The sequence below is a fragment of the Gallinula chloropus genome, assembly GCF_964237585.1.
Source record: "Gallinula chloropus genome assembly, chromosome: 4".
Taxonomy (NCBI): Eukaryota; Metazoa; Chordata; class Aves; order Gruiformes; family Rallidae; genus Gallinula; species Gallinula chloropus.
The window spans coordinates 63982177-63997474 of NC_140088.1; the positions used below are offsets into that span (position 1 = coordinate 63982177).

The 15298-nt window shown below is 43.5% G+C and overlaps 1 protein-coding gene across 1 annotated transcript in view; it reads right to left on the reverse strand.

Moving 5' to 3' along the window:
* Window positions 1–13303, reverse strand: part of GALNTL6 (polypeptide N-acetylgalactosaminyltransferase like 6) — a gene marked incomplete at both ends in the record, with an annotated part of 462129 nt that extends 448826 nt beyond the window's left edge. Inside the window, one exon of the mRNA XM_084264175.1 lies at window positions 13166–13303. Coding sequence (XP_084120301.1) covers window positions 13166–13303 — 138 coding nt within the window. The remainder of the gene's footprint in view (window positions 1–13165) is intronic.
* Window positions 13304–15298: the final 1995 nt, after the last annotated feature.

Sequence of the window (15298 nt, forward strand, 5' to 3'; positions counted from 1 at the left end):
GGGTCATTTTAAACCAGTTTAAAATGCATCATTAATCCAGGGTATTCCAAAGCAGATTTGCTAATACGCTATAATAAATTAGAATAAAGTAGCAAAACTGCAGTTAGCTTCCATTTAAAAAAATAATAACATGATAACAATATATGTCAAAGATGCAGATTAGAGCAACACAAAAGAGAAGGCATAGGAAAGACAACAACATGACATAGAAGTTCTAGAAACATGGGATGCATTTTCCCTATTCTTCTCCTGACTGCACATTTTCCTTTCTTTTACATTTCCTTCCTGTCACTTCTACCCTAACACACTGGCAGCTTCTCACTCTCCATGATCGTTAAAAGAAAATAGCTGGTCTCTCTAACAACCACATCAGTAAATGGGAGGTTAATCTGCAATGTGAACAAGGTTACTAAATAGAAGAGAAGGTCAGTCATTTGATTATTTTACATTACACATGTCAGGAGAAAAGCAGGTTAGTAAAGTAGATTGTATGAGCAGCAGCCTTGGGTAAGCATTTTCTGAACGTGTGTATGGTCTCCTAAAGAAACATAGACGAGAGCCCACCGTTTATAGAAACAGCTAACAGGAAAGAATCAAGGACATAAATGAAATGAGCCAGTATCTTTATTGCCTACATATTTCGAGACTTGGAAGTAGAGAGGGAAAAAAGTTCAGTAGATCGTCTAAAGTTATCGCTGTTCAAAAACTGAACATAAAGCCAGCCCACATACAATCTGTGCATAAAGAGGGTAGGGAGACAAAACCAAACCAAAAATACACATTTATTAAAAACAAAACAAAACAAAACACCACAACAAACACCACAACAGGAAAATACCAAAGATACCGTAGATTGTACTGAATTTATACTCATAAACATATGCTTTCTCATGTATCTGTACAGTGTCTTTCGCCAAATCGCTCCATTCCTCGTAGGATTGTTACAGCATATTACATTAAAAAAAATAAAGTCACTCTTCCTGTAGGAGGCAAAGATGGTCTCCTTACTTCCTCCTGCCCATAAACAAACATACATGTGTGGGTGTGTATATATAAAAGAAAAACTCAAAGCCCACACTGAAGAATCTATTCTACTAACAATTTCTTTAAAATACATCAAAGACAAATCTCAGTTCTCAATAATTTAGTTTTAAATACAATCCAGTGAGATTTTAGTCTCATAAATCACAGATCTACATTACTCAAACACAAGAAAAAGGCAAATTTTCCCAAGGACTCCTTTGTCTCAAATGGTTGTCATGCACAGGCAATAAATACGTGCGTCTTGAGCTTGATCTCCGGTGTTCATTTGTCACACACATCCATTCCAGATGCAGAAGCAGGTTGTTGCTTAGCATGATGCCATCTCCGTTTCCCTTCTCCCATTTTAAAATACAATTTTTCTTCATTGCTTCTGAAGGAGACATCTGTTGTGTGTCTTGGGCATTTGAAGAAAAATTTCTCTCTCACTTGTTCATATTGAAGCTGCTTCAATGAAAACACCTCTATCTTCAGTGACAGCACTATTACTCTATGTGGGGTCAGCTCATGAACTGCAGCACTTAGAATTTCTGAGTAGGAATTTGCTGAGATAACACCTCAGCTTTAGGAAAAGTAAGTCTCATGGTAACTCCTTGTCAAGCGGTTTCTCTCTATGCTTTTTACATGGACGACTCAAACACCACTCTTGTAGCACCCTCTTCTCATGAAGTGAGGAGACTGGGAAGATGGGGAAATATCACATAAGGTAGTGGACTGTGTTCCAGTTAGATTTACTTCCTGGACCTGCTTCCCCTGAAGGATCTTGAGAAGTTCCCAGCCCTCCTCTGCACCCCTCCCTTGCATACACGGCACGTCTGCAGTGTTCAAGTGCTTTCAAACGTGCTCCATTAGTATATATAGGCAGTTGATGGAGGTAAATGCAATTTCACTTTCACATTTGCAAAACAGGCTAATATATATGTTCTGGCTGTGCTTTCATTGGGCTTGTATCTCTTAAATGGATTACTTTAGGGGAAATAGAGAGCTAAAACTACTCTTCTCCCAGACCACTATATAGATCAAGTATTAATATAGATCAAAATAAAATCTGACTATCATTAGAAGGAATGTCTCCATATACTTAATGAGAAATTCCCACCACTTCACCATCACTGGGAATTATTTCAAGGATGCCTTTATCCTGAAAAAGATTTAATCTCATATGAAACACAAGTTAAACATACTGCAGGAATATTGGGCTGTGAGGCTTTTGCTTGCCATTTTTCTACTAATTTTTACAGCCATCTCAACTACTTTTTATGTCTATGTGTGCTGTGTCTCCAACAATTTTGTAACTTGAGTGGAGAAATTGTTTCTTAATGTCATAAAAGTTTTGGATTTACATTTTTACACTAGAGTTATAATTGCAAAATTTGATCAGCAATTTGACTGTCACTTTAGTTTATGTTGAGCAATTCTGGAAAAACAATATCCGTTCAAGCCTGTCATTCATTTTGTATCCGTATCAAATGCAACTTAAAATGTAGTCATTTATCAGATCCTGAAAAATAGCAATATATTTCTTGTAGGATGGCATTAATGTGTCTTTTTCGCACGTTCCCCATGCTAATGTGAAACTATCACTCTGTAGAAAAAGCAATCTAAAAATTTCCAAGATTCAATCAATCCAACCTAATAATTTACCCAGCAATCACATGAGGTATCAAAACCATTAAAGAAGCTGAAACAAAAAACAAGCAAGCAAACAAAAAACAAACCAAAAGGAGCAAAAGAGGTGTGAGATAGAGGTGTGCTGCTGTGTTGAAAATAAGAGGGCTTTCCTCATGGAAGGGACACAACAAGTATTTTTGCCTCTCATATTAAAACAATGATATATAAAATAGTGAATGATAGCATTTGAACTGTGTATTGCATTCTGCACAAGACAGAGGAGCCGGAGCTGGCAAACCACTGAAGGATGCTGGTTCAGCACAAGATCTGATTCGGTTTACAGTCTCTTCTTAATCTATCTAGCTCTGGCTGACTACTGCTGCATCTCTGTGGGCTTGGCCAGGGACTGGCAAAATTCTGCCAAGGGTACAGTTAATCTGTACAGGAGATTTCAATTGCCATCATATGTTGGCGCTAACTCTGGTGGGTGAGAATATCTCAAACCAACCTCCCAAGCACCCGCGCTTGTTTGATTTGGCCTCCTCCAACACAACCATGTAATGCTTCAGCGGCGTTACCCAAATGTTACACTACGGGCACAGCAAAACAGCAAGACAGACTGCCTCCGACAAGACAATCATCAAATGCAAAACTGGGAGATTTCAATCAGGGTGAGGCAAAAGCATACAGGATAAAGCACTTCTCACTCCACAGAAGCTGTTAATGTTGCAGGAACACATGTGCAGGGTTTGTATTTTCCAGACATTGGCTCTGAATAGAGACACGGGAAGCCCTCACTACTCTTTCTCCTCTTCATCTATAAACAGAAGTTGTCTGGCTAGTAAAGGTTTTTGCTTGTCCTGAACAATTGGGGTTTTTTGCATTCTCCCAGTGCTTAATTTACAGAAAAACATTTTCAGAGAGCAACAGTAAGTAAACAGGCTAAAATTTCCTAAACAAACTCATCTGTTATTCTATTTTAAGTACAAGTATGAAAAATTATGCTTCTTTAAGCAAATGAGCACCTTAAGTTAGTCTGATAAATCTACACTTACACACCTCAGTGAGCAATCCAATTTCTAAAGCACCCTGTATTAACACCGGTGTCCCGACCAAATTCTAGTTCAGATAATTACTCTGCCTAGCTAAATCATTTAGCAGTATCACAGCCAGTCATAAACCACCACATAGCACAGAAGTAAACTGTTACATCACAATTGTGTCTCCAGCACAGAATCAAGGGTTTATCACTGATCAATGTAACATTTAGGTTGCATGGGACAGATTTTCTGGTCTACTGTGTCAAATTTGCACTGTAAGTTTGGTATTAAAAAAAAAAAATTAAATAAAGGAACTGAAAACTGTAGGGAACTGCACTGTGCTTGTGCTGGGTTAACCCAGCAGACAGCTAAACACCACCCACCCACCCCGTAAGTGGGATAGGGGACCGAATTGAGAAAAGTCCAACTCATGGGTTGAGATAAAGAGAGTTTAACAGGCCAGCAAAGGAAGAGAAAAATAAAATGTAAAATATAGAAACATTTTTTTAAAAAAATCCAACAAAACAGGTGATGCAGAATGAAATTGCACACCACCTGCTGACCAATGCCTGGCCTAATCAGCGATCAAGCAGCCCACTTGGCTCCCCCCAGTTAGATATTGAGCATGACATCATATGGTAGGTAGTATCTCTTCAGCTTGTTTGGGTCAGCTGTCCAAATTGTGTCCCATCCCAGCTTCTTGTGTACCTCCAGCCTTCTCACTTGGCAGGGCAGAAACTGAAATGTCCTTGACTTCATGTAAGCTCTACTTAGTGGCAAATAAACAATCAGTGCGTTATCGACATTATTCTCCATGCTAAATCCAAACCACAGTGCTATGCCAGCTACCAGGAATAAAATTAACTCTATCCCAGCAGAAACCTGGACAGCTTGGGAACTCTTAGCTGGCACAAAGCTGACAGAAACTTCAAGAGCACTTCATGTTCATGGCAGTGCCAGGTTATACCAATCTCCAAACACCCTGGTCCTTCAGCTCTCTCAGGTGTTACCACTCACGTGGCTCTGAAGACAACATGCAAATTTTCTTTGACTACTTCAGGGGAAAGTCTGGCAGACCGGCTTAAACTGTTGTGGAGGTGGTTTCAGATCATCCAATGAAGCATCTGTCAAATGCCGTTATGTCCCGTCACTAGAGATGTGGCTGAAAAATTCAGGCATTGGGTGGTTACCAACAGCTGGAGGTGATGGGAGGGAAAGTGATGGTGCAGTTATCTGTCAAATCCACATGTGGCTGGATGAAAGTCCCATATTTCAGCTACTGCCTTCTTCCTAAATGAGGCCAGAGGTCTTCAACAAACACGATATGACCAGGACAAAGATAGGATAGGAAATTCCTTCAACCAGATCTGCCAAGAAATCTTAACATGTCAGTGGGAGGTAACGTTGATCCCATAAAACATTACCTTGAGCAGGAACACAGCAGCCCTGACCCTGCCGGATACAAACACATGAAAAAGTGTAGGATATTCCAGTCCATATATTTCTATCTTAGTTGCACACACACCTCATAATTTGTATTCCTACAATTATTGTAATATATTGCTACTACCCTGATGATTAAATAGCTGACTTGCATCAGCAGGTGCTTGCACAGAGAAGATGACATGACTCCAACTCTATAAAGAAAAGATGTGTGGAAATTATGGCAATGAAAGCAAAGAGAGGCATGAAATTCTATTAAATTCCTGTGATAGATTTTCTTCTCCTTTACCTCTTGAGCAAATCTCCTCAAATCGGTCTCTTCCATACATTTTTTTCCATAAAGAAGAGTATATGGGTTTCTCTGTTAAAGACATATTTTGAGAAAAATTACCCAGCCAAGCCCATCACCCAGTGAAGCTCCTCCAAATGTGATGATTGCCAAAACCAGTTTGAAACCAATGAATTGCAATAGAGCTCGACCTTAAAAAACAGTTTACACCAGAACTCTCAGAAAGGAGTGGATACAGCAGGTTGACATCTCCTAATAAAGTCTTCTCACATGTAAGAGGAACATTAAAAAACTGGTACTGCTATTCCTTTCAGTCAGTGTAATTCGGTCTCTTGACAGTGAGGAACATTTACGATAGATGTAGAATTTTTAGCTTGGGATTCCTGATCTGCAATTGTATTTAACTTGTCAACCTCTGAGTTAATTTTTTCAGCCTTATTTAAAGTAACCAAACATGTCTGCTCCTGGCCCAAATCCATCAAAATAGTTAGCATACACTCAGTTTTGCTGAAGTCAATAGCTATAAATGTGCACATCAGCATATTGCTAGACAAAGACCATAAGTTACCTGTCTGATCATAAAAAAAAAAAAAAAAAAAAAAGGAAAGCTGAATTGTTCTTTCTTCTATATGTGAACAGACACCTGCCTACACACAGTTTCATCTCCATCGACTGGCACGTGCAGTTGCACAGCGCAGTCTGGCTCCCAACTGGGAGGCACCTGTGCTACTGCTGCACTTCCTCAGACCCGAACACTGGAGCTTCACTCCCTGCACAGGGAGATGAGGAAGTTCAGGAACATAAAATCATAGAATATGCTAGGTTGGAAGGGACCTTTAAAGGTCACCTAGTCCAAACCCAATGCAGTGAGCAGGGACATCTTCATTTGATCAGGTTGCTCAGAGCCTCACCAAGCCTCACCTTGAATATCTCCAGACATGGGGCCTCCACTGCGTCTCTGGGCACCCTGTTCCAGTGATCTACCATCCTCATATTGAAGAACATTTTCCTAACATCCAACCTAAAACTCCCCTTTTCCAGTTTAAAACCATTACTCCTCATCCTATTGCTCCATGCCTTTGTGAACAGTTCTTCCCCAGCTTTCTTATAGGCATCTTTCAGGTACTGGAAGGCTGCTACAAGATTCCCCTGGAGCCTTCGCTTCTCCAAGCTGAACAAGCCCAACTCTCTCATCCTGTCTTCATAGGAGAGCTGCTCCAGTCCATTCGTCATTTAATCTGAATTTGCTGTGCTTTAAAAAAAAAAATAAAGGGTAACTACACACAATAATATTAGCTGAAATGCATTACTAACACCGAGTTAAACAGAAAGGAAACTAAATATAGAAAACAGTCCATTTTATTCTGTAAGATATACTCTGTTTAGCAACATTCCCGAAAATTGATAGGTATTAAATTAACCACAGGAGGGCTCCCTCTGGTATACTGAATACAACAGAAGCATACTGTTAATTGCCAAAAATAATATCGTATGTTAAAAGCAACAAAGGTTTTAGACCTCAAATGATATTTTCCTCAGTAGGCTCCAATATATACAGGGGAATAAAATTATACGTGAACAATTCACATGAAGAAGTGAATTACTGAAATGTTAACTGTACAACTCTTAGACACTTAAATGGCAAACACAGATTGCCAACACACTGCATTTTAAGACACTTTGCTCTGTTTTGCCGTGCCACACGTAGGGGCCCCGGAGCTGACATACCCGCACAGGGACAAAGAGGGCTGAGGAGTGGAAGAGGATTGAACATGGTGGGGCCCAGCTATGGCTCTGGGGAGTGAAACAAGGACTTGCTCACAACAGCACACTTAGAGAAACTATGAAGCTGAGCACAGAAAGTGAGGCTTCATTTTCTCATTCCTTTTGTTATGGTTGCACAGCACACTCTCAAAATAGTACATATTAATGTCACCAATAGTCAAGCAGCTGTTTTCGTAGAGTTGGGCCTATTGGTCATTCTATAACTTATTTACTCATCTGTTAAAGAGAAACAAAACTTTCACACTTCCCAAGTTTATGGTGAAAGCAAAGGTAAATAACTGAGACAGTACAACCAAATAGATAAGCAACTGTCAGTATCATGTGAGTGCAGTCACAGGAAATGTGAACCACACAGCGCAAGAGTTTGTGACTTTTAAAATCAACTGGAAAAGCAAGGGAAAGACAGCTAAGTGGGGGGAAAAAAGGTTTCACTTTCAAGATGCAGCTTTTATGTAGCTCCAGAAACAGCATTCACCAGCCCAAGCTTTGTACTTCATTGGCATCAGTAGTGAGAAAACAGAGTTGACTGGTCCAGAGCAGTTATGGTTATCAGAACCTGTGTACAAAACAGTAGGAAACATTGCATTTTGGGTAAATTGAAATTTTCACCTCTTTCATGGACTTCAGAAACAAGGGACTGTTTTTAAGACTGATTTCAGGATGAAATGGCTTCCTGGATTCAGGAGCCAAAGTTCACACTTTCTCAACCGCCACACAGGGGAGATGAATTTTGTGCCCATTTGCTACCATACAGGCCCAGGACTTGGAAGAACTAAGTTCTTCTTATCCTGAGAAGTTCACTGAAATCCATACCTCACATATCGCAAGAGAAAAACCTAATCACAGAGCTAACCAGACAGAAATGCAGAAGGGACAGAGTGTGACACCCTGATGTTGAGCAGCGCTTTCCCCAAGAGCATGGCAGTATTTTGGTCTTTGCTCTGAGCACCATGCATGCACCAGAACAAAAAGGACATAATTGAGCTCCTCCTGCAGAAGTGCCTAAATCCGGAGGTTAAAGTTGTGTGCCCCATTGCTCCAAAACAGAAGTGAAGCAAAATCAGAAATCTACCTTCTCTCCCTACTTTACACATCACAAAGCATGGCAGTAATACACCTATGAAATGAATTACAAAGCATCTGTGAGTAGGAGATGCTGCTGTTCAACTTTACGTGAGCAGAGATAATGCTGGGAGATGACAACAGAATGAAAAGAGTACCAAGTGAAGTTGAAAAGCATTAGGCATTCATTGGTTTGCTACACTGCCCTCTGTAAGGTACTGGAAATATGTCTTAAAAATTGCCAATAGAACTGGTCCCCGTCTTTTTTCCTCTCACCTAACCAAACCTCATTCCTAGCACACTACATAACCACCACAGGCTCAGACTTCCAAGGACCTAATGACTATTCAACGAGCCACCCAAAAGATATCAGGAGAGACATCAGGAGCCATTCACACACCAGGAGACATCAGGAGCCATTCACACATCGGACATTCCGTTATCCACCCTGAAGCATTCCCACAAGCCAGGTGGCTATACAAAGGATGACTATGAAAAGAGAGCATTCTAACAACATGGAGGAAGGGCAAGCAACTGAGAACGAAGACATCGAGAGAGAAACGAGGGAACGCTCTCCCCTTCCATCGGACCCAGAGACACTGAAGAATACTCTGCCATCGGACGAAATGCCGTAGCCTCGTGGTGGTAGATATACCCCCCCCGCCCCCCCCCCCTTTCCCTCTCTCTCTATCTCTTTTCCACCCCTTTTCTCTTTCTTCCTCCTTTCCCTGCACGTTCGTTGTGGGCCAAATAAAGCAACTTCAACCTTGACTCTGTTTCGAGTCTCGATTCTGTTCTCCGAGAATTGAATTGAGAACCTATCACAATAAAACACCTAACAATTGGACGTCACTCAGGGGTTAAGCCCAGCCGCCCCCAGCCACACAGAGTGATCTGAGGTTTGGTTGGAACACAAGGGGGTTTAACCTCTGCCAAACTAAGTCTTGTCCAGGTTGTGGATCATGACACCCTCCCCTCAACCAACCATAGTGGTGTCCCAAGAAATGTATCTCCCAACACTTCACCAAAAACCTGTAACACGGATGCTGGAAGGTACTGCAAGAAATTTGGTTCTTTTACATTAAGTTATTTTTCATGTATTGAAAGTATACAAACAGTCAAAGATGACGTCTGACTGTAGCCAAATAAAGTTGCTCTAACTTCAGATAGCGTAAGATAACAAGGTTTGGACTGGGATGACATCCTACTTCTTATACCACATTGTTGGGTTTTCTTCATAGAGAACAAAACTGAAAGTAAGGTTGATAAAATCTTGGGATTTTATCAAAAGAAAAGAGCAGACAGGATACTTACATCACAGAGACAATATTTCTGTGACAAAACCAAACAAAACCAAAAACCACAAAGGTAAATCAACTGTAAAATCTGTAATCAAAACTCAAGGACACCATAATATATTAAGGAATTCATAAGATTTTTTTAAAAGGCAATAAAAATACCCTATTAAATAGCCCTGCAAGTAAGACTGACTTAGAATTAAACCAGAAATTGATTATTTTATTTTTTTCTTCACATGTGCTGCTTTAATGTCAAACTATATTTTCTGTAGAGCTCATTACTTCATGTAACTCAGAACTTTAATATCTATATCTTTACCCTTGAAGCTCCACTTTAAATGTTGTCACAAGCAAAAAAAAATTAACAATTATCAAAATATAAATATCAAGCCTATCAAGTTCACAAGTGAAAACCTTAGGGAAAAACAAGGTTTAAAAAAATTAAGTTTATATGAAACACTTAGAGGTTAATAGCTCTTATATAATGATCAAAATCATGTCTGAAATCAAGGTTGTCAATACTATCATCTGATCTTCTAATCTTTCATAAAGAAGAGCTTCTCTGCTCAGAAGCAGAATTTGCACAATGACAAAAAAATACCCTTATGTAACTTATTGCAGCACTGTTTTGAAGAATAAAAGTAGTCAAGTTGTTTTGTTGTGTCAGAATAGCACTAAAGGTATTCTGGTGTCAGGTTGCACTAAAGAGCACAAGTGCCCCCTTCTAGGCACTGGGAGTGACACAGTCCCCAGGGGACACTGTTCTACCATTGATGGAAACAGACTATTTTTGCATCCTGGACTGGCTTTGAACTGCTTCTCTGCTTAGTGCTGTCAGGATATCAATGCCTCCCCCATCAGCTTGCTATCCCTCCTTCGCTCCGGTGTTGCAGCATGCAGCTTAGGTGGTGGGAGAGGCTGACAAAGCCCTTGTTCACAGGGATCTTTAAGTATGTCTGCTTTAGCAATTGTAAAGTTTAATTTATAACTAGTCAGAATATCAGAATTTCAGTATGCCATCTCCTCAGAAACACGCAGTAATCAGTAACAATAATATTGTTCTGAAAACAAGGCAGCACATTTATAAACACTACAGCCAAGGTCAGAATACCACCAGGCACACATTTTACCTATGAGGGCAAAACCAGTTCAGCCAATGGCTAACTTCTTATAGCTCTGCCCCTCTTCCACGGCCTGACAGCACATTGCTGTCACACGCTGGCTCTACGTACGTGCCTCTGTAACGTAGCACAACTTCAGAATACCTAAGAAAAGCCTGCTGTAGTTTCAAAAAGACCGACCTTTAAACTTGTGTGAAGTCACACTAAGTAACTGAACGCCTCAAGGGCAAAGAATGACTGCATCGAATATTGAAATCCTCGCATCTCCTACTAACATAACAGGGGGGAAAGAAGTTATATTTCTGCTATGACAGTATTTCATTATTTCTAATGCAGTCTTCTCTAGTATGACCTCATTTCTAGGGTAGTCTCAAACACACTGACCACCTTCTCACAATTTCCTTTATATTTATTAAAGAGTTGAACTCAAAACTCATATGGCAACCCTAACTCCTTGTATGCATTTTGGGTTATAACATACACATCAAAAGTCACAAGTACCATACTTGCATTACTCACCTCTACTTCAACCTGCTATCCTTATTGGATAATGACATTGCCAACATGGTTTCAATTCTGATAGCGATAAAGGAATTACATTAGAGTCAGCTGTAAGGTTCAAAGTTTCATTGCTCATTTTTATTGTTTTCCCATTAAACAGTCCCATTACTGCTCAATTACTATTCAGGTAGGGAGGAAAGGAGAAAGAAAAAAAAAAAAAGAAAAACAAAAAAAGAGAAAAATAGAAGCTACTAAAATATCTCTTTCAGAAAACTCAATATTTAAAATTTGCTGAGTCTCAGCAAGTCTCCCTAGCCCTTCATGCAGCTCAGCTACTGATTTCCAAGGTTTTCTTCCACCATTTTACCCAGAACTTTAAAAAAAAAGAAAAAAAGTTACCTCCCTTTGAGTGCTATTCAGTCACGCCCTACTCAAGAGTGCAGTCCTGGACATTCGAATTTTCGTCTTATGCCAAGACATGTGTCTTTTGAAGAGCCATGCAACAAACATGAAATTCATTATTTGCATTGAATACCTTAGCTTTTGTAAATCACAAAGTAAATTAGCAACTGCAAAGACTACAGTATACACCTTGTGAAATAATGACAGGCACGACTGTGTATGATTCTCTAGCACTTAGCACCCACTGCATTTTAAAACCCATGGAAAGATAAAGCAAGCCTCAAATAAAGAATTTAGTCCTAACCTCCTCCTGTAGTAATAAAGTATCTTCCATTCAGCATATTTCTCTAACCCAAGTTGCGCTACTTTGGAGGACAACTTTTCTGATGGATAATTATATTAACAAAGAGTCAAATATACTATTGTTCAATTGAAGCCATTGACTTAAATACATTTAGTATGTGGAAAGTGTATTATATCCATGGGTGACGACCCTTGAAATTAAGAGTACTAATACACTAAAATGATACATGATGCTGTCTAAGACACTCTAACACAAAGACTATGCAAGTAGCAAACAAGCTAAAAGATCAAACCATCCCATAATTTCTTACTAATGATCTATGAAATATTTATGTCATATTTAAATTACACCGACAATTACATTGTGGGAACATAGCACTACTGAACAGAACAAATACAAGCTTTGGTAAATTACAGGCAGGGGTTTAAAGCACCGTATTACAACAACTCCCTAAAACTAAACTTCACTTAAAGCAGGTCATACTGTGATTTATGAGCCATACATAAACCCAGCGAGTTGAAGAATAACTTAAGAAAAAAACCCAACAGCTTATGTCAAGTGCTGTTATTAGTAACAGTGATTGAGGAGGTTTTAAACTGGAAATATTTGAAAGTTCACGATGACATCAGTGTGACAAGCAGTTACACACACGCAGTGTAGTTGTATCAGGTCACGTTAGTACTGTTCAGAAGAGATAAAGACTGTCAGTCACTTTCTGCCGAGTTTCCAACAGGAAGGGACACAGAACATCCAGGCGATCAGTTACCCAGGCGGATCCCGAGCAATTTCTGCGGACCTACAGCCACGCGTTAATTCAAGAAGTATGACAGACATGCAGACAAATAAAAGTTGCGGTAAAAACTCCGCTCCTCGTAATGAGAATGAGAGCCCAGCATCATCCTTTGGCGAACCGCGGAAGCATGCACAATCCCACGTCCTCCTAATTTCGCAGCCAGCTTCTGTGGCTGCTCACCCTTGCCCTTCCCGGGGAAGCCCAACCCGGCAGGCTCGTTTGTTCACCCTCAACTTTCTCTCTCTGGCGCGGAGGTAGGACAAGCACATGTGCTGCCTCTCGCCGCCCCGCGCCGGCGGCCGCCGCGCCCCGGACCCCTCTGGGGCCGCCGGCGAGCCCCGCTTTGCCCCGGAGAGGGTGAGCGCCGGGGCCGCATCCCGAGGAGCTGCATCCCGCCGCCCGCCCGGAGCAGCGGGGCACCGCGGAGCGGCGCGGAGAACCGCGGGGCAGCGCTCCCGGGCGGCTTCGCACCTACCTGCGGCTCGGCGGGATCGGCGGGCTTCACCAGGTGCTTCTCCTTGTAGAGAGACCAGAGGCCAATATCGGGCAGGAAAATCAGAGCTGCGGTGAAGAGCAGCGTCATTTGCAGAAACCTCTTCTGTTTCCTCTTCATGGCCAAAGCCGGGCTGCGCTGGTCGCGGCGGTGGCGGCAGCTACCCCAGCACCACGGTGCCAGGTCCTTGCCTACCGTCCTCAGAGGGGGCCTGGTGCCGCGGAGAAACTTCGCCCGCCCGCTTCACGGCCGCCCGCCCCGTGCCCGGGCGGGGCCGCCCCCCGCGGCGGCGGGGCCGGAGCTGAGAGCCGCTCCCCCCGCCCCGGTACGGCGCTGCGCGGCGGCGGTGCCGCTCCCGGGGGAGCTCATGGATCCACCTACGCACAGAGCGGCGAGCAGACCGACACACGGCGGGAGGGAAGCAAAAAAAAACACCCCACAAAAACAAACCGCCGAAATAACAACAACAACAAAAATTAGAAAGAGGTAAAAAGCCCCCACAACCCGAGCCCTGTGAGCGGCGCCGGCCGGAGAGCGCCCCCTCCTCCCGGCTGAGGGGCACCGCGGGAGCGCTAGCGCTGCGCGGAACCTCCGCGACTCGCCGCGCCCGCCGGCCTCACGTCCCCCTGCCAGCCCGGCTCCGGGGCGGGGGAGGCGCGGTACCGTGAGCTCATCAGGCTCAATTTGCGAAACAAGAGTTTAGATATTAATAAAAAAATATATTAAAAAAATAAAAATGCGAAAGGAGCACGGAGCGCAACGGCGCAGCACAGCGCGCCCCTCCGCGCCGGGAAGGCGGGCAACGAGGGGGCGGCCCCCGCGCCCCCCGCCACCACGTGCGCCAGCCGGGCCGGGCCGGGCCCGCCCCACCGCGCCCCCTCATCCCGGGCGCTCCAGGGGTGCCATGCGCTAGTTCCGCGCCTTTCCGCGCCGGCGGGCGAGGCGGCGAGCGGAGCTCCGCGGGCGCAGACCCCAGCGCAGGGACGACGGGCCGGAGCCGGGCGGCGCCGCCGCCACCGCTGCTGCTGTTGCTGCTGCTGCCGCTGCCACAGCCACCGCCGCGTACCGGCGACGGGTCTCGACAATTCCCGTTCCGGTCCGTCCTCCACGACGCTACGTGAAACGCGGGGGGAACCGCGCTGAAAGCCCACGGGTGGCTCCTTGTTCGTGGCCCCGGCCCGCTGAGCCAGGCAGTGTCGGGGCGCTCAACTACGGGGGGTACCCCGGGCTCCCTCCGCAAAGCCGCCTTTCCCGAGCTCGCCCGGCCGCCAGCCCCTGCCTGCCCCGCACCACGGGGCCTGAGGTCACCCCTGCTTAGGGAGCAGCACCGAGGGAAGGAGACATTAAAAGTGGTGTGGCTCCGATTGTCGTCTCTACCCTGCTTGTTGCATCAGACCCGTTTGGGCTGCTGGGCTGAATTCAGCTGCTCGTTCTGTCTTCGCAGTGCAATTGCCCTTTCTTCCCAAACACGCTCCTCTCAGCACAACAGGAGGACACTTAGGTTACGGTTATTAGGATCTAGTGCCCTTTCAGCTTTGTCACTTCGAACACCAGGAAAATGTGTGTACCAGACTTGCAATGTTAGCATGTCTAAGATACATCTAACCTCTCCTTCTGCCCTGCATATGAAAAGTTACCACTTCAATGTGGTCCATGTTCTGAGCAGCAACTAAAATATTTGTGTGTGTCTTGATCTAAATACTGCAGTGAGAATCCTCTTTCTGCAACCAAAGTCTATCTGTAAATGGCAACACAGCATCTTGTCCTTTTTCATTGGTGAAATTGATCTTGTCCATCCACAGAACTGGCTTGGGCAGCGAGCATTTCCTATGTGTACATACAATGGCAAAAGAGGCAGTTAAAGGTTATTCTTAGAAGAATAGCCAGAGATAAAAGTTTGTGGGAGGAACAGAAGAACTTTGAACACTGAAGGTGGGGTGGGAGGAAACATGTAATGGTCCTTAGAGAAAAGTAGGACTGTAATGGACCCTTGGTGGTCAGCTCCTCCATGACTCTGCCCCAAGGCATGATCAGCTACATCTGATCATCTTGACAACCCTTTGTCTAACCCATCCTGAAGTCCTCCAGCACCACTACAGCCTCCTCATGCAATCT